General features: G+C 47.1%; 1 protein-coding gene across 3 annotated transcripts in view; it reads left to right on the top strand.

The window, feature by feature from the left end:
• Cnnm2 (cyclin and CBS domain divalent metal cation transport mediator 2) overlaps window positions 1–25,228 on the top strand; it is a 141,401-nt gene that overhangs the window by 92,158 nt on the left and 24,015 nt on the right. For 2 of the 3 annotated variants that reach the window (XM_052760647.1, XM_052760646.1), the window contains exons 2-4: window positions 10,511–10,654; window positions 15,139–15,276; window positions 17,237–17,406. In XM_052760647.1, the coding sequence (XP_052616607.1) occupies window positions 10,511–10,654; window positions 15,139–15,276; window positions 17,237–17,406 (452 nt within the window). Of the gene's footprint in view, window positions 1–10,510; window positions 10,655–15,138; window positions 15,277–15,453; window positions 16,687–17,236; window positions 17,407–25,228 lie in introns of those variants that run through there. The other variant, XM_052760648.1, reaches the window with a different exon arrangement.

Below are 25,228 nucleotides of genomic sequence, written 5' to 3'. Positions count from 1 at the left end.
CCACCCAGGCTGAGTGGAGCCCTCCGACTCGGCCAGCAGCCACGAATTCTCTGTGGCCCTGTTAAGGCTACCGTGGAACTTCCCCATCACCGTCAATCAGTGCGGCATCCCATCCACCCCGTCTGCCACCTCTTTCCTGCATTTGGAATTGAGGGTTGTGAGTTGTAACTGGCACGTGCTGTCTTCTGACCCGCACTCCAGAGACCTCTGTCTCTGGGATCATCTTCTCTCTATCAGTGATTGTGTCAGGAGCCCGTGGTGGTGTTTCCTGTGTAGCCCCTGTTCCTAGAAGGAGCCCTGAAGCAGCCTCCTACCCCCTAGCTGCTCGTTTTAAGTCCCTTTGATGTGAACCTTGGTGTTGTTAGCTGCTCCGGAGATGTACCAGGTTGTCTGGCCTTGAGGTCAAGTTGGGGTGACTGGTACAGGGTTGCTCCCTGAATGCCCTGGCTCTGCTTTTAGACATCACAGTTCTGTCAGTAGTACTATCCCACTGCCGAATCCTGTGGTCATTGCGCTTTGTAAAACCAACCCCCCCCCATAGTCTTCCATGGCGTCTGTCACTCCTTTGTGACAGGTCCTGATGTTCTCTCGATGTTTCCTACATCTTGACTTGGGAGACTCTTTGGTCGGTCCTCTCTTCTGGTAGTGGTTTTTCTGGGCCTGACACAAGCCAGTGGTATCCTGGGAAGCCTTGGGTGGGTCTCTACCCAGCTCCACCTGGCGCGTTTTATTTAGGCTGTCACTGGGAGGCTGCCAGTCTTTCCTTTGAATTCTCTGAGTCTCCACCTGACCTGTCTTTGGGCAGAACCTGGGCAGGACCCTTCAACCCTCCCCCCTTACATTCAGGGAACTGGTAAGCTTCTGTTAAAGGGGCAGTTAATGGGTTGGTTTTGAGCGGACCCTGGAGTAATGGGTCAAGAGGTGTGGGGGCCATCGGGGACTGAATATGAAATTGTTTCTTTTTAATGGTCCTTAATTGGTTTTTTTGGTTTGGGTTTTGGTTTTTCGAGACAGGGTTTCTCTGTGTAGCTTTGGAGTCTGTTCTGGAACTCACTCTGTAGCCCAGGCTGGCCTTGAACTCACAGAGATCCACCTGCCTCTGCCTCCCGAGTGCTGGGACTAAAGGTGTGCCCCACCACCTCCTGGCTGGTGTATCTAGGTGATTCTAAGTCAGTCCAGTGACTGTGAAGGTAGTCTTCTGACTTTTCACAGACTGCACTGCCCCAGCTCTGCCCATTAACTCCTTCCTCTGCCGGTTCTGTTCCAACCATGCTGGCCTTGTCCCTGTTCCTTCAGTACGTGAAGTATTCTTCTGTCAGGGCCTCTGCTGTTCCTCTTCCCACAGACTACCCAGCACGTCTACGTATTTGGCCCCTTCGTGTCCCTCAGTCTTGGCAGGAAGGCCTTCCTCCAATCATGCCATATTAAATGTGACCCCACCACCTTTTCCCTCCTCACAACACGTCAAGCACAATCCCTTGTGCCTTTCTGTCTGTTTCTCTTAGTGTCTGCCTTCCTGCTAGAATGTTTCTTGACAGCCAAAGCTTTGTTCAGTTTCCTGTGGAGTGAGCCTGGGCATTTAGTACACATCTGTTGAATGAATAAGTGAACTCATGTGACTGTTGAGTTCTTGATACTTACAGAGTGAGGATTTTATGACCTATGTGTGATGTTCTAGGCAGATCTCACCTAATCACTCCGTTCATTTAAGTCAGATTAAACCCGATTCTCGTGGCATTTAAAGTGTGTTGGCTTCCTTCCTTGACTAACACAGTCTAGTTTCTTTGGGCGATCTTAACTATAGCTATTAAATTGTATTTCCCATCTCAGGTTGTTAGTGATTTGGGGCCAGAGCTCAGGCTTGGGCGAACACTCATTTCTTTCTTCATGAGCCCCGTAGAGCTGCCTCTTGGGAACTCTATTGATTCCTGTTTATTGAGTTCCTACTGTAGCTTTGTTAGGAGGCCTGCCAAGCATTTCATTTGCTCTGTCCTTGGTGAGCGAGGGAGTGACGTCCCTCGCTGATGGTGCCTCCTGGAGCTGTGCAGCGCAGCAGTAATGGCGAATCTGAAATGCCGGCTTGTTTCTCTTTACAGGATTGCCTATTTCTTTACTTCCTGCCCCGAGTCATGTCTGAAGACTCCACAGGCTCCCCTCGCCTTGTGCTCGGATCATTAGGTCTTTTGACTACTGGATGTCACTTTTTATTAGTACAGCTGGGTGTGCTTGTTCTTAATTTGGTTTCTTCATTCACCCCCTTGGCTCCCTTCCCCAACTGTTTCGGTTTGTCTGCTGCTGAACTTCACGTCACTGCCAGCAAGGAAGGCGGGGAGCAAAGGCGTTTGTCTTTTCATCAGGCAGTGACACACACACTTTTCAGCCTAATCCTGTTGGGTATTGACATCAGCTGATAATCAAAACACAGATGGTATCTGACGCTGCATATTTGGGCCCAACTGTTGCGGGGTATTTGTACACTGTGAAGATATATTGCTGTGATTGGTTTAATAGAGAACTGAATGGCAATAGCTAGGCAGGAGGTGTGGGCGGGACTTCCGGCAGAGAGAGGAAGTAGGAGATAATGGAGGTACAGGAGAGAGGCCAATAAGACAGGGAGGGAGTCGGACTATAGAATGAAAGAAAGGTAAAAAGCCACATGGTAAAATGTAGGTTAATAAAAGCAGGTTAAGTTATAAGAGCTAGTGGGACAAGCCTATGTTAAGGCTGAGCTTTCCTGATTAGTAAGTCTCCATGTCATTATTTGGGAGCTGGCTGGCAGGACAGAGAAAGATTCTTACACCCAGCAGCATGCTGGTGTGGTGACCCCTTAGCATTCTGGCCTGGCCTACCAGCCGCAGAGAAGACACAAATGAGAAACTATGATACACAGGGCATGGAGAATTTGACCCTCACTCTACGCTGTATGTGTTACCTGGTCTAGCGCACAGTCAAGACTTGGTTCCTAAGTGCCACCTGTGCAAGGCTCTGCCTTGAGTACTTTGGTTTCTTCAAAGAAACCACCTAGCTGATGACTTCATAACCATGTCACAGTTCGGAATCCAGCAGAGATACAGCCAGAAAGCCCTGCACCCTGAAATTAGATTTTTCTCTTTTGCCCCACTTTGTGGTCCCATTTAAGGACCCAACTAGGAATCCAGAGATTACAGGTTTAAATACAGAACAGTTAAAAGTAACTAATACTGTAACACATTATAGCTGGGCCAAAGAATGCTCTTTCCAAGCCTCATGCCAGAAATTTATGCTTTTTTTTTTTTTTTTTTTTTTTTTTTTTTTTGCGATAGGGTTTCATGTAGCCCAGGCTAGCCTGAAGCTCTCTGTGTAACAGAGGATGATCTTGAACTTGTGACCATCTCGCCTCCACCTCCTGAGCGTTGGGGCTACAGTGTGGACCACCACATCCTGTTCCATGTTGTGTCGGAGTCTGAAGCCAGGGCTCCCTGTGTACCAGTCAGGCATTCTACCAACTAAACCTTATCCCTGGCCCTGTGCTCTGCTTTATAAATCATTCATTTAGTTTTTTAACCTATGGTGGATATTTAAAAGTCTTAGCATTTTCTGATACATAAAATTATACATTTTGTTGACTTCTGTATTTTTTATTTTTTTTGCTTATTGTGGAGGGGATATTGAGTGTGTGTCAGGATTGGTGGCGAGTGCTTTTCCCCACTGAGCCTACTCACCTGCCCTGTATTTTTATTCTTTAGAAGTTAGAACCGATCCATTTTTAATCTTTTTCTCATGTTTGGGTTATTACTTTTTGAACCACGGTCCCATGTGGTTGAAGCTGGTGAAGAACTTGACCTGTACTAAGGATAACCTCTGCTCCCTAGCCTCTTGCCTCTGCCTCCAGGTGCTGGCCTCAGAGGCTCGCACCACCGCACATCCAGTTTGCAGACCTTTATGTCTCTCTAAATTGCTTTTCTGCTTTCCATTCCAACTTAACTCCTCCAACCATGCAGCCAAGAAAGTTCCTATTTTGGCTGAGGCAGGAGGATTGCTGTGAGTTTGAAGCCAGTCTGAGCTGCGGAAGGAGACCCTCTCTCAAATCAAAAGATAAAGTGCACTTTTACAATTTTCTTTCTTAGAAAGTTGTTTGCATTTTTCTTTTTTCTCCAGGTGAAGCCCAAAGACTCAGGTTCCTACAGTGAGTGGTTAGTGGAGCAGGTGCCTGGAATCATGGCCCCCAGAGGCACCCCCAAACACCCCCGTGAGCTGCACACCAGGAAGTGGGTTCAGGAAATAGGACTTCTGACCAGGAATTCCAGAGCTAAGAGAACGTGCCTCTGGGGCAGTGCAAAAGCTTCGAGTTAGAGGTGAGGGTGTGAGTCGTTGTCAGAGGCTTGGAGGAAAACTTCATTTCAGTCCAAGAAGCCTAATTCACAAAAATGGCTTCTCCCAGAGTAAGGCCCTTCACAGATCTGTGGTGCTTTGGAGCTGGTATTTCAAGTATGTCCATATGCATGTAAACGAGTCGCTCCGAGACAATCTGATTATGCAGTAGTTACTTTGGTGAGCGAAGCGCCTCAGTGGAATGGAAACTTCATTTTGAGTCTAATATTAGACCTTGCTTTGGAAAATTCCTTTTAAATGATCACAAGCTGGGAATAGCAAAAGAATTTAACTTTCTCGACAGACAGCATTCACCAAGAATTTTTAACTGCTTATGCTGGGTCCTTGGGAAGGCAGATGTGAGAAACCCACTGGCCTATTGGCTAGGCCAGAGCAGACTTGACTTCCTGTATGGTTTGTGTCTGTGGCTCCTAAGTTTCCCCCAAGTCTCCTTTGCTCAAAATATTTCCATCCTTTGAATGTGAGCTTGCTCGGGATGAAAACTATTAGAACACCTAATCGTCGAACAACTCACATTTCTAGACTTGCAAACATTGTCACCTCAGTAGCAATTAGCAGGATAGAAGCCTAGATTTGTGGGTGCAGCAGGGCCAGCCATCCTGCAGACCAGGGCCACGCTGAGTACTGGGAGCCTGAGTCAGCTGCTCTCCTGAGAATATTTGTAGTTTGGCTGGCTGGTTGAGTTTAGATGAACTTGCCCAGTTCAGAAGGTTGCCTAGCCTTATATTTAAGGCACTCCTTGTATGCCCTGTCATTTTTTAAAAGTTATACGAATATTAACTGATTTTGAACTTTCTATTCACTTCCTTTATAGTTTTATTTTTGATGTTTTGAGAAAACCAATACTATGTTTGAGAAATGTCTTTTTGTGTTTTAAAAGACTATTCTGAAATTGAAACCTGTCCCTTAATCACTGTATATGTTTAACTTAGATTCTCTTCTTCCCGTTAAGCTGGTTATAAGTTGTTGGTACCTTAGACCAACGTGAGTTACCATAACAATGAGTTACCCCTTACTGATCACCCGGTGGACTGTGGGCACCTCTCTGTTGGGTGTCAGCCTTCCTACCAACCCAGTGCAGGAGCGGTTACCACAGCCTGTTTTATGAGATAAGGAGACTGGAGCTCAGAAGTTCTCCTGTTTGGTGATCAACTCGTGATGCTGGGGTGGGGGCAGGCAGTTGCTGGAGTTCACATCCAAGACTGTTGAACTCGGGAGCCCAATTCCTCCTTGACCCTCACTCATCCCCTAAAGCAGCAATGCAAAGCATTGTCACGAGGTCCTTTTAATTTGTTGAATTTAACAGATCTTTTAGATTCATAAAAATTGACAGGGCCAGAGAGATGACTCAGCAGCTGAAGGCACTTGCTGGAAAGCCTGCCTTCCTGAGGGCAGTTCCCAGAACCCAACTGAAGGTAGAAGGGCCCTGACCTCATTCACAAAGGTTGTCTCCTGACCCCCACAGAGCACACACACAATAATGACTAGCTAAAAAAAAAAAACCCATTAAACTTCTGTTATATGGATTACAACTTTTGATATTTACTGTATATGAATTTAAAACCATGAAACTTAAAACTTATTTACCTATCAAGCCATTTCAAAGCCGATTGTGTGTTGACATAAGTAGCATTTTTATTCCATATAGCTGTTTTCCAAAACAGAAAACTGAAGTGATGCCGTGTGTATCTGGCGTCTGTATCGTCCTGGGCGGGAAGCAGCTGGACTCACACCCACTCCTGCCTTTTCTCTGCAGTGTGGGTCTGCTGGAGCAGATGAGCAAAGTCTGGCCTCACAGATAGACGTTGGAAAAGGGAGGGTTGTACTGTCCTGACCTCTGACATTACCCCCAAACTCCCCTTCCTTGAGTGGTGTGTGTGAGTGCAGTGCGTCCCTGTTAGTGTAAGACTGTGGATTTGCCTGTGTGGAGGCCGGAGGTAGACTTTAGGTCTCTTTCTTCAGTCATTTACATTGTATTTTTTGAGACAGTCTCATGGTCCTGAAGCTTGTCAGTTCAGCCAGACAAGAGGGCTAATGAGTGTCAGAGGTCTGCCTGTCTGTGCTGCCCCCAAACTGGCCTTGCTGACATGTGCACTGTGCTTGGCCTTTGACATGGTTCTGGAGATCCGCACTCTGGTCCTGGTGCTGGTGGGTAAGCCCTTCATTGGCTGAACCACTTCCCTAGCCCAGTGGATGTTTTGTTTCTTTTCTTTTGAGACGAGGTCTCTCTGTACAGCCTTAGCTGCCCTAAAACTTGCTGTGTAGACCAGACTGGCCTTAAACTCACAGACATCCACCCGAGTGCTGGGATTAAAGGTGTGCACCACACCCTGCCCAGTAGAAGTTTCTTACAGGTTGTCTACACTGTAGACCTGAAGTCCCACCGATGGGCATTCGGGACTCTGTCCTGATAACACTCTTTTACTTGAAATCTTTGCAGAAGAATTTTGAGGAATATAATGTATGAGTAATATCCCCTCTGCAACCGTTCCACACAGAACCAACATGTTCTCTCCTTCTTTGGGAGGTAGCATAGGGTTGGTGACTGGAGGGGACCTGAGCAGCGCACCTCAAGATGATCAAAGTCATGAAACACAGACTAAGCAGCTGCTCTAGGCCATAGGGGACTGGGGAGACATGCAGCTGGACAGTGGGGTGCTGGACAAGGAAGAAGGAAAAAAATGTTTTTTGGAAAAGTCCGTGAAGTCCAAACAAAGTGTCTGGAGTTGAGACATAATATATCGATGGCAGTGTCTTCGTTTGACAGTGTCATGATAATAAAAGGTATAACAATGGAGACCCCGAAAGGACGATTTCCTTTTTCGGTTTTGGTTTGTTTAAGTTGTGTTTGTTACTTGCATGTGTGTGCAGGGAGAAAGCACAGCTGTATGTATGCAAAGGTGCATGTGTGGAGGTCAGAGAACAACTTTTTTGGGTTTTTTTGTTTTTGTTTTTTGGTTTTTTTTTTTGGTTTTTCGAGACAGGGTTTCTCTGTGTAGTTTTGGTGCCTGTGCTGGATCTTGCGCTGTAGCCCAGGCTGACCTCGAACTCACAGAGATCCGCCTGGCTCTGCCTCCCGAGTGCTGGGATTAAAGGCGTGTGCCACCACCGCCTGGCTGCCAGTTCTCTTTCTACCACAGGATCCAGGGATCAAACTTAGGTTGTCTGCTCCATCTGTTTGGCAAACTTCTGTAGCTGCTGAGCTAGGTCGCTGGTCTGTAGGTTGCTTTTTACTTTCTTCTTTGAAACACTGTCTCTGTAGCCTAGGCTGGCCCGGAATGCATGGCATTCTACCTGCCTCAGTCCTTACTCACCTGTTCATGTTTCTTTTTAAAGTCTGCTATGGGGATGGAAAGTTGATGGTTCAATAGTTGGGAGCACATGATGTTCTTCCAGAGGACTCTAGTTCAGTTCTCAGCACCCTTGTTGGGCCGCACAAACTGCATGTAAGTCTAGTTCTAGGGGTTTAGATGACTCCTTCTGGCCTCCACAGGCACCTGCACCCACATGCGGCGGCCCACATAAAAACACACTCATATACAAATGATTTAAAATTAAAAAAAAATTCTTAAAGGTCCATGTCCATCTTGTACTCGGGATTATTTTATCCATGCATAATTCTCACGTTATTGCCATAGTCAGTTGAAAAATTAGCAGGGCCGGAGAAATGGCTCAGCAGTTAAAAGCACTGGCTGCTCTTCCAGAGGACCTACCTGGGTTCATTGAATTCCTACGTTGGTGGCTTACAACTCCAGTCCCAGAGGTCCAGCATTCCTTATCTGACCTCCACGGGCACTGGGCATACACATGGTACACAGACATCCATGCAGGCAAAGCATCCAGCACATAAAATAAAAACATACGAATCTCAAAAGAATTGGCTCAGTCTTGCAGCTCTTTAAAAGGTGGCTGGACCAGATTGCTCACCATTTTAATGGTTGCGTTCATTACTGTGACCACCCATCTCATCCAAGAAGCCGTTACTGAGGACTGGGGAAAGGGCTTGCTGGTTAAAGTGCTTGCTGTGAACTGATGAAGCCCTGAGCTCAGGTCCTCCAGCCCTCACGGAGGAAGCGGGCATGGCAGCACATGCCTGTAAGTCCAGCTCTGCTCTGAGGGCGACAGGCCAGCAGACTTGCCAGCTGGTGAGCTCTTGGTCCAGTGAGACACCTTGTGTCAAACAGTAGGAAAGGATCAGTGGAGAAGACATACTTGGCCTCCACAGGCACACTCGTGCCGCGCGTGCACACACACACACACACACACACACACACACACACACACACACTCATTGCACACAAAAGCCTTTACTAAGAATGTATCAAAATCATGATGTTGGATGTGAGTTTCTTAGAATTATAATTTTCTACTGAAATTACAATTTTTTCTTTATTTTTAAAGATTGATTGATTTATATGTATATAGTGTTCTGCCTGCACACCAGAAGAGGGCGCCAGATCTCATTACAGATGGTTGTGAGCCACCATGTAGTTGCTAGGAATTGAACTCAGGACCTCTGAAAGAACAGCCAGTGCTCTTACCCGCTGAGCCCTCTCTCCAGCCCGAAATTACAATTTTTTTAATCATTAACATCAAATTCTGCCCATGGTTTTTCTTGACAAAATAAGCTCACTTGTTGATTCCCTTCCAAATGTCTGTCTACCAGACAACCATGTCTAAGCCACGGTTTGTCATGTGGTCATTCTGTTTAGTGACATCAGCTTGGCCTGGGTGGATGTATGTTGGACCTCGCCTGGCATGTCTGAGGTCCTGGGTTCCTTCCTCAGCACTATAAGAAGTAAAGTGTGTTGAAGGCAACTCACAACCAAGCCACCTAAGTGTCTTTTTCTCAAGGCAACCATTGTTACGTTAGACTGTGTTGTGTGTCTCAGGTCATCAAGTGGAATGTTCAAAGAGGCCCATTTGGGGTAAGGATCTAATTGTACTGCTGTAGTGAGGATGTTCTTGGAGACGAGCTCTCCCTTCCTACTGTGGGTATGTGCTGGAGGGTAGTGATGACTGCTGTTTATCTCCAGGGTGGCATTCTGGGACAAGGGAGGGATCTTTGCACTGTGGTCCAGAATCAGCACAGTGGAGAAGGCCGGTAACATTTTAGGACTTGGGGGGGCATGGCACTGCCTCAAAGGTCTTGGACCTCCCTGGAGATCTGTGGAGTTCTCTCTCCTTTGGAGAGAACTGTTAATGTCTCACAGAGGAAGAGCCGAATACCATGTCCATTAAGAAGCAAAGAGCTAGGTACAGGGCAGCCTGTGGGCAGTGGTGCTCCTCAGCATCCCTGCCTTAATGGCTCAGGAAGCCTCATCCATTTGGTTGTGGAGTTGGCAACACTTAAAAATGATGAAACATAGACTTTGCTGGAAAAAATGCTGCCGGGGCTGTAGAAGACGGCCTGGCAGTGAAGTGTTCTGCTACACAAATGTCTGAGTTTGAATCCCCAGCACCCATGTAAGAGAGCAAGGCAGGAGGGCCAGGGAGGTGGCTCAGCAGACAGTGTTTGCCACATAATCATGAAGACTGGAGTTCAGATCCTCAACGCTTGTGTAAAAGTTGGGCGGGCATGGTGGCCTCCAGAGGCAGAGGCAGGACCCTGGGGTAAGCCGGCTGTCTAGGTTAGCCAGTTTCTGTGAGCTCTGTGTTTAGTGGGAGGCCTTGCCTCAAAAGTGAAGAGTGATGGAGGAGGCTACCTAGTGTCGGCTTTAGGGCTCCACATACAAGCATGTGCGCATGTGCGCACACACATGCAAGCAGGCACACATACACATATCATACATCTGTACACATGCCAGTGAAAGGGAATGCCAGCTACAGCGATGTGTGCTTCCTTCTGTCTCCACCTCCCCAGTACCAGGGTCTGGGGAGGTGGAGACAGAAGGAAGGATCCAGGGGTCCTCACTGGCCAGCCATCCTGGAGAATCAGCTAGAGCCTGTCTCAAAAATAATGTGGAGAGTGATGAGGAGGACCAAAGCTTGAGCTGGCAGAGTGATAGAAGGAACAAGGCCCGGGTTTTCTGCCCCGCACAGAGAGAGAGAAGCAGCATCTGGCTGTTCATAAGGCACCTAAGGAGCCTGCTAGGAGCCTGGGAAATGACCTCTGCCACTTTGTCTTCTGTCTCTAAAGGTAAATCCCACCTGGCCATTGTGCAGCGTGTGAACAATGAGGGTGAAGGGGACCCGTTTTATGAAGTCCTGGGGATTGTCACCTTGGAAGATGTGATTGAAGAAATCATCAAGTCCGAGATCTTGGATGAGACAGACCTGTACAGTAAGTACCAGCGTCTGCATGTGTCCAGACCTTTGCTGCTGCCAGCCTGCCCTGTAAACACCGCTCCCGGTGGTGGGCTCTCTGTTATAATCACACGGTGTGTGGTGCGCGCGCTGGCTCTGGGCTGCCTTGCAGCGCTGCCTAGTGCCTTACCGAAGTGGACGAAGAGGCAGATTCAGTGACACTGAGTGCAGCTTCTCTAACACAGGCAGCTTCTCTTCCACAGGCAGCTTCTCTAACACAGGCAGCTTCTCTAACACAGGCAGCTTCTCTAACACAGGCAGCTTCTCTAACACAGGCAGCTTCTCTTCCACAGGCAGCTTCTCTAACACAGGCAGCTTCTCTAACACAGGCAGCTTCTCTAACACAGGCAGCTTCTCTAACACAGGCAGCTTCTCTAACACAGGCAGCTTCTCTAACACAGGCAGCTTCTCTTCCACAGGCAGCTTCTCTAACACAGGCAGCTTCTCTTCCACAGGCAGCTTCTCTTCTTCCACAGGCAGCTTCTCTTCTTCCACAGGCAGCTTCTCTTCCACAGGCAGCTTCTCTAACACAGGCAGCTTCTCTTCTTCCACAGGCAGCTTCTCTAACACAGGCAGCTTCTCTAACACAGGCAGCTTCTCTAACACAGGCAGCTTCTCTAACACAGGCAGCTTCTCTTCCACAGGCAGCTTCTCTAACACAGGCAGCTTCTCTTCTTCCACAGGCAGCTTCTCTAACACAGGCAGCTTCTCTAACACAGGCAGCTTCTCTTCCACAGGCAGCTTCTCTTCCACAGGCAGCTTCTCTAACACAGGCAGCTTCTCTAACACAGGCAGCTTCTCTAACACAGGCAGCTTCTCTTCCACAGGCAGCTTCTCTAACACAGGCAGCTTCTCTAACACAGGCAGCTTCTCTAACACAGGCAGCTTCTCTAACACAGGCAGCTTCTCGTCTTCCACAGGCAGCTTCTCTAACACAGGCAGCTTCTCTAACACAGGCAGCTTCTCTTCCACAGGCAGCTTCTCTAACACAGGCAGCTTCTCTTCCACAGGCAGCTTCTCTTCCACAGGCAGCTTCTCTTGGCCATGAGTCCACACCCAAGACAGGAAACTCTGCTCTCAGATTTTTCAGACAGTTTTACATCCTTCTGTGCTGGTTTATGTTACACAGCTAGGCAAAGTGTTTTCCAATAAATTTGTTTCTCCTTGAGTTTGTAATTCACGTATTTAACAAGAGAATTTGTTTAGTTAAATTGGGAGGTGGCAGCTGATTACATTTCCTTGTTCCAGAACCTATGGGCCGGGGGTAGATGAACTGAGCAAGGGCAGTTGACTGGGACAGTAATGCCGGGTGTGCCCTGGAGTGGCGTTCAGTAGTGTGTGCAGTAAGAATAGCAGAGCTGTGGAGATGCTCAGGTGGCAGGATGATTGCTGTGCATGAGGACCTGAGTTTGGGTTCCTAGTAGCCACATGAGAACTGGGGGTGGTGTTGTGTGCCAATGATTCCAGTGCTGGGAGGCAGAGTAGTGTTGTGTGTGTGTGTGTAGGGGGGCGCTGGGGTGACTCCTCAGGCCAGTTGGTGAGCTCTAGGCTCAATAAAATGCCCCTTTTCTAAGATAATTCATAAATAAATAAGGTAGGCAGCAATTGATGAGCACATTCAAATGTTGACCTCTGCCCTCCACAGATGCATTCACAGGTACATAATCCACCATGCACACAGAGAGTATAGTTTTCTTGTGGTCTCTTTCACGGCCTTCTTTTGAAGGGCAGATGGGAATGGTGAGTATTTAGATCAGGCAGTCCCAGGCTCAGGGAACTTGCCCCCTCAGTACTGGACCTGCAGCTTGTTTCATTGGCATGTACAACTCACCCCCTGCACCAGGGAACTTCGGCCTCTACCCTCCGCCCTACCTTATCATATGAGGATCTTTCTTTTTAAAATGTGTTTATTTTGTGTATGGGTATTTCGCCTGCACACATGCATCACATGCATGCAGTATCCAAGAGTGCCAGAAGAGGGCAGTAGATCCTCTGGGACTGGAGTTACAGGTGGCTGTGAGCTGCCATGTGGGTGCTGGGAATTAAACCTGGGTCCTCGGGAAGAGCAGCCAGTGCTCTTAACCACTGAAGCATCTCTGCAGCCCCATATGAGGCTCCTGGGCATTGGGCGGGGACAGAGCACCTGAACTCTGTTTATCCTCTCAGCTTTGTAACAGAGCCTGTAGGGCTTGGGCTATCCTAGTGCCCTGTGGCATTCCGGGCAAAGCTTGCCTTGTTCAAAAGGAGAGTGATTTTATCCAGTCTTTTTACAAGGGCATGTTACACATTTTAAAATCTCCAAAGTTTTGTAGCACCTAACGAAAGAAAAACTTCTAAATTGCTAAGAATTATCTTTGAAAAGGGTGTCCTTGTTTACCTTACATCTGTATACATTCTTGTCTGTTTTATGCTTTTTTTTGTTTGTTTGTTTGTTTGTTTTTTCGAGACAGGGTTTCTCTGGGTAGTTTTGCGCCTTTCCTGGAACTCGATTTGGAGACCAGGCTGGCCTCGAACTCACAGAGATCCGCCTGGCTCTGCCTCCCGAGTGCTGGGACTAAAGGCGTGCGCTACCACCACCCGGCTGTGTTTTATGCTTTTTACATTTGGAAGGTAGATAAAGCAAGAAATCTATGGAGTCTGTTTAAAGGGCAAAGAATTTATTAAGGGGAAAAACTCACTGTACAGCACAGATTTGACACAGGTTCTGGAATGCTGTTCTGGATCAGTCCTGAATTCAAGTCCACAAGGGAGCAAAGAGAGCAATGTCTATGTGCATCTCAGGTCTTAAAGGTCCCAGAGGCCACGCCCCAGGGGCATGTACTTCAAGGTCATAGGCAGGTGGAGCAGTTCCTGCTGCATCTCTAGGGGCGGTGCTTCAAGGTCATAGACAGAGCAGCTCCCCACTGCAGTCGGAGGCTTCCTAGTAGAGAATGTTGTTTGATTATGCTCTTCCCATCCTTTTATGGTCCTGTCCGATGTAGTGAGCCCACATGTGCAGTGCATTTGTGGAGGTTAGTGGAGAGCCGGGCGGGGTGTGCAATGACTTTCCTCCCCTGCCTTATGTGGGTTCCAAGCTCCAGCTCTGGTTACTTCCCCACTGAGCCATGTCACCAGCCCCTCTTCATTCAAATCGAATCTATGCCTGGGTATTTGTGTTTCCCCTGGGGTAGCACTTGCCAATGGGAGGACAGTATAAATATTTATGAAATCTTAAATACTCTTTTATGGAAATGTTACTAAATGTTATTAAACTCCCAGTGAGGGGACTCAGTTCATGGAGAAGTGTTGCATGACATGACCTCTTGGTGTGAAACGCTGAACTTGTGACTTCCGGGTTATCTCAGTCTAGGTGAGAGGTCAGCCATGATTACAGCTAGTTGCCATTAGAGAACTTTTTTAAGTTTCATATTGACTTACACGTTCCGATTTTCAAAATACCTTGAGATAGAAGTGTAGAAGCCTCACAGAAGGCCTAGTCATGACATTTGACCCTGGACAAGAGAGCAATTCAGATCTTGGGCAGAGACAGGGTTGGGTCCTTGTCCTTTGTTTCTTTGTCTTTCTTTCTTTTCTTTTGAGGTGGTGATGTTTGAGACGGAGTTTCACATGTAGCCTAGGCTGGCTTTGACCATACCCCTCTCCTTCCTCAGCCTTCGAGGTGCTGGAATGACACGTCTACACCACTATACACAGCTGCCGTCTTGTCACGTTGGGTTTTTCTTCATCAGCACTTTATTTAAAAAAATGACTTTGGAGGAGATCCCTTCTAGATCAGGGGTTGGCAAACCATAGCCATGGGTGTCTGCCACCTGGTGTCGTGTGTCCTAACAAGGCAAGAATGGCTTTTCATGATGTTTAATGACTGAGAAAAATCAACAGAATAATTACTTTGTGACATGTAGAACTGAAACAAAAAGGGAAGTTTCCGTAAAGCGTGGCTGTGGAGTCGGCAACAAAAGCCGGAACCTGAGGACTTCCTCTGGCCTCGTCCAGAGGAGGCTGGTTCATCCCTCCGGGATCACCCCGGTGTTTGCCTGACCTTGACCATCTCATAGTCGGGGGCAGGAATGAAGCCTCGAGGATGAACAGGGCATTCCTGGAAGGAGCCTGGTTCTTGAGGAATCTCCTTTGTGTTCATTGTCTGTCACCTGAGGCCGAGAGGCCCTCTACAGGCCCAGACGGCTTCCCTCAGGTGTAGCCTGTGGCTGCTCCCCCCCTGCAGTGGTTTTGGTAGCACTTGAGGCGGTCTGCTGCTCTGCTGTGATTCTGTATGCTCCTTGTGGGGTTGTGTCCTGTCTGTGGGGCTCTCTAAGACAGTCCGGTTTCCTGCTGTGGCTTACTGCGGACCGAGGAGCGGCTGTGCTCCCTGCCCAGTCCACCGGTCCCCGGAGAGGTCAAACGGTGTTTTGTCTCTCTCCTCGATGAAGAGCCTGATCTGTTTTCTTTCCTTCATCCCCTCAGCTGATAACAGAACAAAAAAGAAGGTGGCCCACCGTGAGAGAAAGCAAGACTTCTCTGCCTTTAAGCAGACGGACAGCGAGATGAAGGTTAAAATATCACCACAGCTTCTCCTGGCCATGCACCGTTTCCTAGCAACAGGCAAGTGTGCTTATCACAGTGTGAGATCTGCAGGCCCTGGAGCCTTCCTCACCACGCTGACTGGGGGGCTGGGGGTGGAGGCCGGGAAATGGGGTGACAAGTAATGCCACTTTGTGTTTTGTTTTTTGTTTTTGTTCTGTTTTGTTCTCTTTAAATTCTCTCCTCTCCTGTGTTCAGTGTCGGCATGAACCCTCTGAGACATTTGCCAGGGGTGGACCAGTAACTTAAAATTGGTCTGAAAGGTAAGGATGAATGTCAGTGCCACACTGCATGTATCCGGTAGGCCAGGTCATCTCCTTGCAGCTGAGCCCCGCGGGGGAGCCAGCTGGTGGAGTAGGCTGCCAGTGCAAGCCAGGAGCCCCCCGTTTGATTGGACAGTTGAGTAATCCTCTCTTCAGCTTGCCTTGGAAGAACACTTGGACACCAGTGGTAACGCGTGCTAAAACTCACAAAGAAGAAAAGCAGACATGCAGAATTAAGTCCTTATCTTTTACCGTTTTGATGAAATGAAAGATTCTGTGAATTTGGCCAGGATTTCTCGGTGACTTCTTCAAGTCAGATTGTTAACTTGGGCCCCATCCAGAGGCAAATGCTCACATGGTTAAAGCCACCAGCCCAGCCAGCACTGACTGCTTCCAAGCGGTCACGGTTGAAAGACCCAAGAGACTGACTAATCCCCTCACATCCCCAAATGGCCCTCTAAGATGAAGGGTGAGCTCTCTTGGCCAGGGGAAGTGGGAGAAAAATCTGGAAACTCCCAGAGGCTTGCAGAAGATATCTGTTTCCAAGATGGGCCAGTAGGTTTCAACCCCATGCAATGTGTTTATACAGGTGCCCTGAAAGGTCAGCAGGAACACAGGGCAGAATGTCACCTACTGTCAGGTCCATGAATGTGCTCACTGTTCACATTTATGACATGGGAAAATATCCATGACTTCCTGGATATCAGAGTATGTGTATACCAAGACCACACTGTGGTTCTGTGTGTACTCATACACACAAGTACACAGGAACACATGCCTAGGCAAAGCACTGGAAAGAAATACTCACCAAATTGCTCTGAATGACTCTAAGCAGTCAGCTTACAGATGATTTTTATTTTCTTTATTTTTCTGTATTTTCCAAATTCCCTGCAATGTACGGTCTTACTATGAAAAAGTCACAGAGGTGAATCCAGAATTTGTAGCTTTCGTATATAGCATATAACTAAAAAATCAGTTAGACAATATTTTGCTATTATTCTCTTCCTGTTCTGGTACTGTTGTTGCTCATTGTGGAAGAACCACACTTACAGCTCAGTGTTACCCTACTCTGCCTCTGAGAGACCATGAAGTCCACATTTACAATGGCACCTGGGAGTCAGCAGCTTTGAAATTTCTGTTATTTTAAATGAAGTGACTGTCTTTGTCAGTGCTGACTACCATTTCCTTCTTCATTGGCAAGTCGGAGTGCATGTTGATGTGTGCACGGCCTTGCTTTTATTCTGAATCGCTCCCTCAGTGGTCCCTGGAATTCCTCAGGAGAGCGTTGTGGGAGAGCAGGAGGTGGAGCCCTGGTCTATGCACAGGCACTAACCCCCCCCCCCCCCCCCCCCCCAATGCTTCCAGACCGTGGTTCCTCCCTTGGCTGTGGGCAAACAGTCATGCTGTTGTGGCTTGTGTTGAAGGGTGTCCTGGACTCAAGCAGGGAGTCTGCTGATGGTGGGTTTTCATTTCCATCAATCAGAGGTATAGGGCACTCATATGAGACAGAGACCAAGGGCAAGCTGAACAGGAAAGATTAAAAAGGACTAGACATGCGTATGCCACTGTTGCCATTTCTCCAGGTAATCTGACCCCAGGGGGTCGCACACGGAAGTCTGGTTCATCTGTGTGTATCCTTGTTGCCAAGTGCTCTTCCGCTCTGAGCTCCTCAGCTGCCCTTCTTTGAAGTGTAATGTCAAGTTGTGTTTGTGTCTTAGAAGTAGAAGCGTTTAGCCCATCCCAGATGTCAGAGAAGATCCTCCTCAGGCTGCTAAAGCACCCCAATGTCATCCAGGAGCTGAAGTATGATGAGAAGAACAAGAAAGCCCCCGAGTGCTACCTCTACCAGCGCAACAAACCTGTAGACTACTTCGTTCTCATTCTGCAGGTCAGGAGTCATCTACGCTCGCTCGCTCACTCGCTCGCTCGCTCGCCCTCACTGAGTCCCGTCTTCCCTGCTCTGAGGAGGCCTGGTGTAGGCAAGGGGCTTTGCCTACTTAACTTACGTATGGTGTTTATAGGGGGCCTTGGATCTCTGCTTGCATAGCTGGGTGATGATTCCAATATGAGGTAGGGCCACTCATTTTGTGTCTAAGACCAAAGGCGCTTCATGCTTGGCTGCTGTGCCGAGCCAAGTGAGGAATGTCATTACTGACTTCTGAAGTGTTGGTAATGTGCCTGTTGCTGGCCAGGTCTTGGTGGGCATTGGAAATGTACTGTTCTGGGTTCCTTGGACTCTCTTTCTAGCCTCTTTTCTTTGGCCCATTCTCTTCAGGTCTTGGTCTTTTATAGTGACCAGGACACCATAGGCTGTCTTCTGTTATCACCACATCTTAGTACCTGTCCTAGTACCACCATGGACCTCATCCATTTACTGTTTATGATGCTGGCTCCTAACCAAACTGTTTCCTAGGAGCTGATGGAATAATGATGATCCCCTAAAGTCGTGGTGATTAATAGTGACCCGTGCCTTTTCTCTAATGTGACACCCCTCCAAATGTGGTGGGGAGGCCATTGCTCGCAGCCCTTTTTGAGGACTTGAGATATTACAGGTACCCATAGCCGGCACTGCCCTTGGGCTACCCTGAGTAGAACCCTAATTTGGGGACTTTGGTCCTCTTCAGGAGCAAGCCACTTTTTCATGGAGCCCAGGCTCCTTAGTGTCTAGGACATTAACTGTTAAGCTGCCTCAGTTTTTGTAGTTACTTCCTGCATGAAGGCATCGGGAGAGCATAATTAGTACGTGGCAGGCCCTAAAATTTACGTGAGTTGAGCAAGACCCCAGTTATTTCAGTGGGTGAAGTTGCTCCCTACTGTGTAGATGTCAGGAGCTCAGGCCGGTGTGTGGTCATGTGACTCTGCTGGTGTCTGGAAACAAGTGACAGGAAGAAAAACCCCCTAGGATGTCTGCTTACAGCCACTGTCTCATAGGCTGTCTCAGAAACCTTTCCAAGCAATCCCAGCACTCGGGAGGCAGAGCCAGACGGATCTCTGTGAGTTCGAGTGAGCTCCAGGACAGGCACCAAAACTACACAGAGAAACCCTGTCTCGAAAAACCGAGCAAACAACAAAAAAAAACCCCACCTTTCACAGATTTATTTTTGGTTGGTGTTTTGCCTTTATGTGTGTCTGTGCACCACACATGTGCCTGAGGCCCACAGAAGCCAAAAGGAGGCATCATCAAATCTCCTGGAACTGGAGTAACAGAGCTTGTAAGCCACCATGTGGGTGCTGGGAACTGAATCCAGGTCTTCTGTGAGAGCAGCCAGTGCTCTTATCTGTTGAGGGTGTTGAATCCCCTAGAGCTAGAGTTACAGGTAGTTGTGAACTGCCGGTGTGGGTGCTGGGAACTGAACTCAGATCCTCTGAAAGAGCAGTGTCTGTTCTTAACCACTGAGCCATCTTTCCAGATCCAATTAGTATTTCTTAAAGATTTTTTAAAATGTATGTGTTTGTTTCAGTTCTTAAAAAAATTACTGTTCGGCTGGGTGTTGGTGGCGCACGCCTTTAATCCCAGCACTCGGGAGGCAGAGCCAGGCGGATCTTTGTGAGTTCGAGGCCAGCCTGGACTACCAAGTGAGTTCCAGGAAAGGCACCAAAGCTACACAGAGAAACCCTGTCTCGAAAAACTAAAAAAAAAAAAGACTTGACTCAAAAACCAAAACAAACAAACAAAAAAAAAATTACTGTTGCCTGGCGATGGTGGCACACACTTCTAATCCCAGCACTCGGGAGGCAGAGCCAGGCAGATCTCTGAGTTCGAGGCCAGCCTGGTCTACAGAGTGATTTTCAGATCAGCTAGGGCTATACAGGGAAACCCTGTCTCAATCCCCGCCCCCACCCAGAAAAATGATTGTCTATATGTGCGTCAGTGATGAGGGAGGGGCTTGTGTGGAGGTCGAGGATAGCGTTTGCAGTAGGTCTCTCCTTCCATTTTTAATGAGTTCCAAGGGATTGAACTCAGGTCACCAGACTTACTCAGCAAGTGCCTTTCTTTACACACTGACTCATCTCATAAGCCCCAAGCCATGAATTATCAAAATAAGCTTTATGGGAATTGCGGGCCTGGAGAGATGGCTCAGTGGTTTCGAGAACTTGCTGCTCTTGCAGAGTTCCTGGTTCAGTTCCCAGCACCCATGTAGTGGCTCCCAAACATTTGTAATTCCAGTCCCTGGGGATTCAATGCCTTCTTCTGATCTCTTCAGGCATCAGACATGCATGTGGTGGTACACACACGTTCATAGAGACAAGACATTCATATACATAAAATAAATACATCTTTAAAAAGTTTTATGGAGGATCTGGGGGTGTGGCTCAGTGGCTAGAGTGTACAAGTCCCTGAGTTCAATCCCCAGCAGCACATAAACCAGGCGTGGTGGTATATAATGTCAGCAGCAAGGAGGTGGGGCAAGGAGCAGCAGGTTAAAGGTCATCCTGAGTCACATAGCAAGTTGAAGGCCAACCTCGAATGCATGAGACCTTGTCTCAAACAAATAGACGCATAAACATTTTTTGGAAAAGAGATATTATAGTCCCTTTTTATTTATAAGAAAGTCATTTAGTACGTGTTTGATAGGTCATTTAGACACATCTATCTGTCTGAATGCATCTGCATGTTAGATACTGTGGCTTGTTTGTTGAGCTGATGTCATGGGTTTTATAAGTAGCATGTGTAGTTGATAAACAGCCCTATGGGGGTACTTAAGTTGCAGACATTGGCAAAAGCCATGTTCGTGCAAACTAGCCAATTATCCGAGGTACCAGAGAATAACAGGACAAAATATCATGCCACCCTCGGTCAATCTGGCGTAGCTGTCTTTTGCCAAGTACATTCCACCCTAAAATACTGCCACCCCAGCACAATCCATGCCAGGTTATGGAGCATGCTCTCTGCATTTCATGCAGCCAGAGGAAAGCAGCAGCACCTTCCTTCTCTGCTTGCTTGGGTGCAGCAAGATTTTCTTCTGCAACTCCAGAAAAACTCCTTAAGTAATTGATTTGGAAACTAGAATTACATTGTAGAAACATGTCATTTTAATATTATTTGGAACAGGCTCTTGTGTAGCCTAGGTTGGCCTCAGACTTCTATGTAACTGAAGGTGACCTTGACCTTTTTTCCAATGTGTATACGGTATGCACATTTTTGCATGTGTTTGGGCATATGTACACATGTTAATGTGCTTGTAGAGGCCCCAGATTCACATTGGGGATCATCTTCTATTGCTCTTCTACCTTCTTCATTGAAGCAGGGACTCTTGCACATATGGCTAGTCTTGCTGGCCAGCTGGCTCTGTGTCTCCCTTCTGAAGCTGGAATTAGAGGTGAGCCACCACACCCAGCTGGCATTGATGTGGGTTTCTGGGGTCTTTATGGTTAGGCAGCAAGTGTTCAACTTTCACAGTATCTCCCACCCTGAGCTTGTGTAGTCAGGTGTTTCTCTCCTGCCCACCAGCTCCCAAATAACTGACACAGAGGCTTAATATTACTTATAAAGCCAGCTCCCGAATAACTGACACAGAGGCTTAATATTACTTATAAATGCTCAGCTAATAGCTCAGGCTTGTTACTAGCTAACTCTTAAACTTGAATTAACCCATATTTCTTATCTATACTTTGTGATTCATGGCTTGTTACCTCATTTTCTACATGTCCTGCTTCCTTAGCAGCTGGTTAGCATCTCCTGACTCTACCCTTCTTCCTCCCAGAGTCCTCTGTGTCTGGCTGTCCCACTTATACTTCTTGCCTGGCTATCAGCCTGTCAGCTTTTTATTAACCAATGAGAGTAATATATATTCACAGTGTACAGGAGGATTATTCCACAGCAAGCTTGAACTTTGCAGTCCTGGGATGATATGTTTATGTCACCATACCTGGTTTACATGGTTCTGAAGCCAAACCCAGGGCTTGGTGCATGCTCAGCAAGCACTCTGCCAACTGAACTGCTTCTCTTTGCCCATCATTTAAATTTTTTAGTTGAAGTCCTATATTAAATAAAGTTCAGCTTCTTCAAAGAAATGATTTAAGTGAACCTAATTAAAAGAATATTTTGTCACATATAACAAAATATAAACTATATATGAATAAAAACAAAACTTGAAGTTTTATTTCAAAAAGTGGACTTTTAAAATGTAAATGGATTTTAATAAATGATATGATAATAGCATGATGTCACAATGAAATATGTATTGGCTCTACATGTTTTAAATGACTTCTGGAAACATGTATCTGAAAGTAGCAATGTAGCAGGGTCATAGCTCACTTGGTAGATAGAGTACTTGCCTAGCGAGTGAGGACCTGAGTGCCCCTTCAGAACCCAAGAAAAGAGTTGAGCACATGGCAGTGAGTCTGTAATCCCAGCACTGCGGGGGTGGGTATACACAGCTGGGTCCTCGGGGGCTCTTTGGCCAGACAGCCTAGTCTATAATCTGTGAGCCCCAGACCAATGAGAGACCTCATCTAAAACACACATCTGCATGCACAACTGCACACATGTGTGCATGCCATGGTGAGCATATAGACGTCAGAGGACAACCTGTGGGGGTCTGTTCTCTTCTTCCACCATGTGGGTTCAGAATCCGACTATAGACCTTGGGTGTGACGGCAGGTGCCTTTCCCTCTGAGCCGTTTTCAGGCCCCCAAGGCATAATTACAATGGCAGTGTTTTCCCACCAGCATACCAAGAACACTTGGACAGTAATTTTAAATTATATAACCAGTAACATAAAATTAAGATTTAGAGATAGTCAAACAAAGCCAGAGAAATATTCTTTTTGGACAGTTAGTTTTGCTTTTCTGGGACAGGATATTATATACTGTCAGGCTGGCCTCATACTTGCTGTGTAGACGAGGATGACCTTGAACTCTTGACCCTCCTGTCTTTACCACCCAAGTACTGGGAACACAGACATGAACACTGCAGTTTTATATGTGATTCATAAAAAGAGGTCGTACTGTGTCCCAGTGTTTATTACAGTAAATATAAAAAGACAAGTTTCATAAACTACCTAGGTTGATCATGATGAAATTAGGAATATTTACACAGTGGTGTGCTGGGGGTGCACCCCATTGGGAGACTGCTTGCCTTCCTGCACCCCAGCACTGTAAAAGTGTGGTGTACACCTGTAATGCCAGCACTGAGGAGACAGAGGCAGAAGGAGCAGGAGTCCCAGGGCACCCTGGGCTACACATTGAGTTTGAGGCCAGCCTGAACCATGTGAGCCCCTGCCTCTTTAAAAGACAGAAAAGTCTTTGAAATATGTAATTAAGCTTTTAGTTTCCAACTTGGAAGTAACATTATATACCTTAGTGTATACAATTATGTAATAAATACATAATTGGAAAGATCAGTGAATATAATATATTCTCGTTTGTGTAGAAGAAAATAAAATTTCACTGTTCTTACACAGAAACTTACACAGAGCTCTGGGGATCCACCGCTGTACTGTGGTTACAGATGTGTACAGCTGGCCCTGGCTTTTATTGGGTTTGGGGATCAAATCCAGGTCCACATGCTGGCATGCACTTTACCCACTGAGGCATTTTCCCAGCTTCTCTCTATTTTTTATTACAAATTGTTATCTGAAATTATTGGTACAGACTGACAGCTCTCAGGACGCTTCTGTTTGTAACTGTGTACATTTTGACCATTTCCGTCTTCAGGGAATCCCCTCCGGCCTCCCCTCCCTCTGTTCTCCTCTCTTCATATTGTGTGTTGTTTGCTTTTGCATATGAGAGGAAACACTTTCCCCAAATAGCTACATAAATAATGCAATTTTTTTGTTTTGTTTTCCCAAGACAGAGTGTCTCTGTGTAGCCTTTGCTGTCCTGGAACTTACTCTGTAGACCAGGCTGGACTTCAACTCAGAGATCCACGTGTCTCTATCTCCTGCATGCTGGGATTAAAGGCATGTGCCACCACTGCCCAGCAACTAATGTAATTTTTAAAATAAAGAACAAATGATAAGCCAGGCGGTGGTGGCACACGCCTTTAATCCCAGCACTCGGGAGGCAGAGCCAGGCGGAGTTTGAGGCCAGCCTGGGCTACAGAGTAAGTTCCAGGAAAGGCACAAAGCTACACAGAGAAACCCTGTCTCGAAAAACCAAAAAAAAAAAAAAAAAAAAATCAAAAAAATAAAAGAACAAATGATAAATAGACAGAAAAGGTGCTTATAAACAGACTATATTCCCTAAATTAACAGTCTCATATATAAACCATTGTTTTCCAATACTATCCATGAAAACATATAGCAAATCCATTATAAAAGAGTAGAAATTGCTCACATGACTAGGCGCTGATCAAGTTTGAGATGGTGGCGTGAGAGAGCATTATGTCGCGAAGAAGTGGGAAGCACACACAGCGGTCGAGGCCGAGCTGGAGAGCTGGCTCAGCAGTCAGAGCACTGGCTGCTCTGCAGAGGACCCAGGTTTGGTTCTCAACACCCACACGGTAGCTCACAAACACCCATAACTCCAGTTCCAGGGGATCCAGTGCCCTCTTCTGACCTCCGAGGGCATCCTTGTGGTGCACATACAGGCAGAATATCCATGTACATGACAGAAATCAATCTAACAAGTTGATTGTGTGTGCACAGTAACTGTAACTGCTAGACACGGTTTCCTTCTCAAAGGCAAGATGTACTAGATCACTGTCATTTACAGTTGGTGTTTTGTAGTAAAGGGCTGTTGGCCCTCTGAGGAGTGGCATATCTAAATAAGTCAATGGAGAAGAGTGTACTGCCTTTCCCAGCACTTGTGGGGCGTGGCCAGTCTCAGGAGGGGCGTGGCCAGTCTCAGGAGGGGCGTGGCCAGTCTCAAGCCATGCACAGAAGGCCCAGCCCTTTGCCAGTCTTTGCCGGGTGTTCAGTGGACAAGAACTTTCCCTGGCATTAATTGTCTTGCTCATTTCATGTGCAAATTAATGCTCTCTTTTTTTTTTCTTTTTCAACTGTCCCATTCATACTTTTTCAAAAGCTTCTGGTACAGATTTCAAAGGCATTTTTGCTCTACAATAGGTTTACTCTTTTTCAGATCAGTATTTAGTACTAAGTGTGCGATCAGCTCCACTTGTCCAGTGTGGTGGCCTGCTTCGCCTTAAGCACGCCTGAGCCTCTGGTCCTGGCTGACTGACCTCTCTAGTCCTTGGCTGCGTTTGAGCGACCCTGAATGTTCGTTCGCACACCGCTGCTGTTTAACCTGAAGTGGCGTGCCTGAACTGTCCCTGTGAGGTCCACCCCCTCCCGTCCTCTCCTGCTCAGGCTCAGACTCCTGCGCCTGAATCATGCAGATCCCCACGTGCTTCATTTCCGACAAGCTCCCTGCAGGTGCAGAAGGGAGGCCTAGCCACTGCCATCTGAGTCAGGCAGCTTGGCACCAGTATGATGTAAGGACCCAGGCTCAGGGTCCACCAGAGGATGAAGATGTGCACAAATTAATATTTGGCCACCAATGTTGTAAAAGTATACATTATGAAGTGAGCTTGCAGAACCCCAGGCGTCCATGTGCAGCCACCAGATAGAAAGCCGTGACTAGAGAGCATGCAAGATCCAGAGTCACACAAAGAACACACAGCATCTCTGAGTGGCATGGCCAAGAAACACCCAGTGTTTGCGCTCATAGCATCCAGTTACCCTTGCTTTCTTTCCATTGCACCCCCCTCTTTTTTTCCCTTCACAAGATCTCATGCAGCCCAAGCTGGCCTTGAGCATGTTACA

Source organism: Peromyscus californicus, unplaced genomic scaffold (genome assembly GCF_007827085.1).
Source record: "Peromyscus californicus insignis strain IS unplaced genomic scaffold, ASM782708v3 Scaffold_4__1_contigs__length_199733344, whole genome shotgun sequence".
Taxonomy (NCBI): domain Eukaryota; kingdom Metazoa; phylum Chordata; class Mammalia; order Rodentia; family Cricetidae; genus Peromyscus; species Peromyscus californicus.
This window is presented reverse-complemented; position numbering and strand designations above follow the sequence as displayed.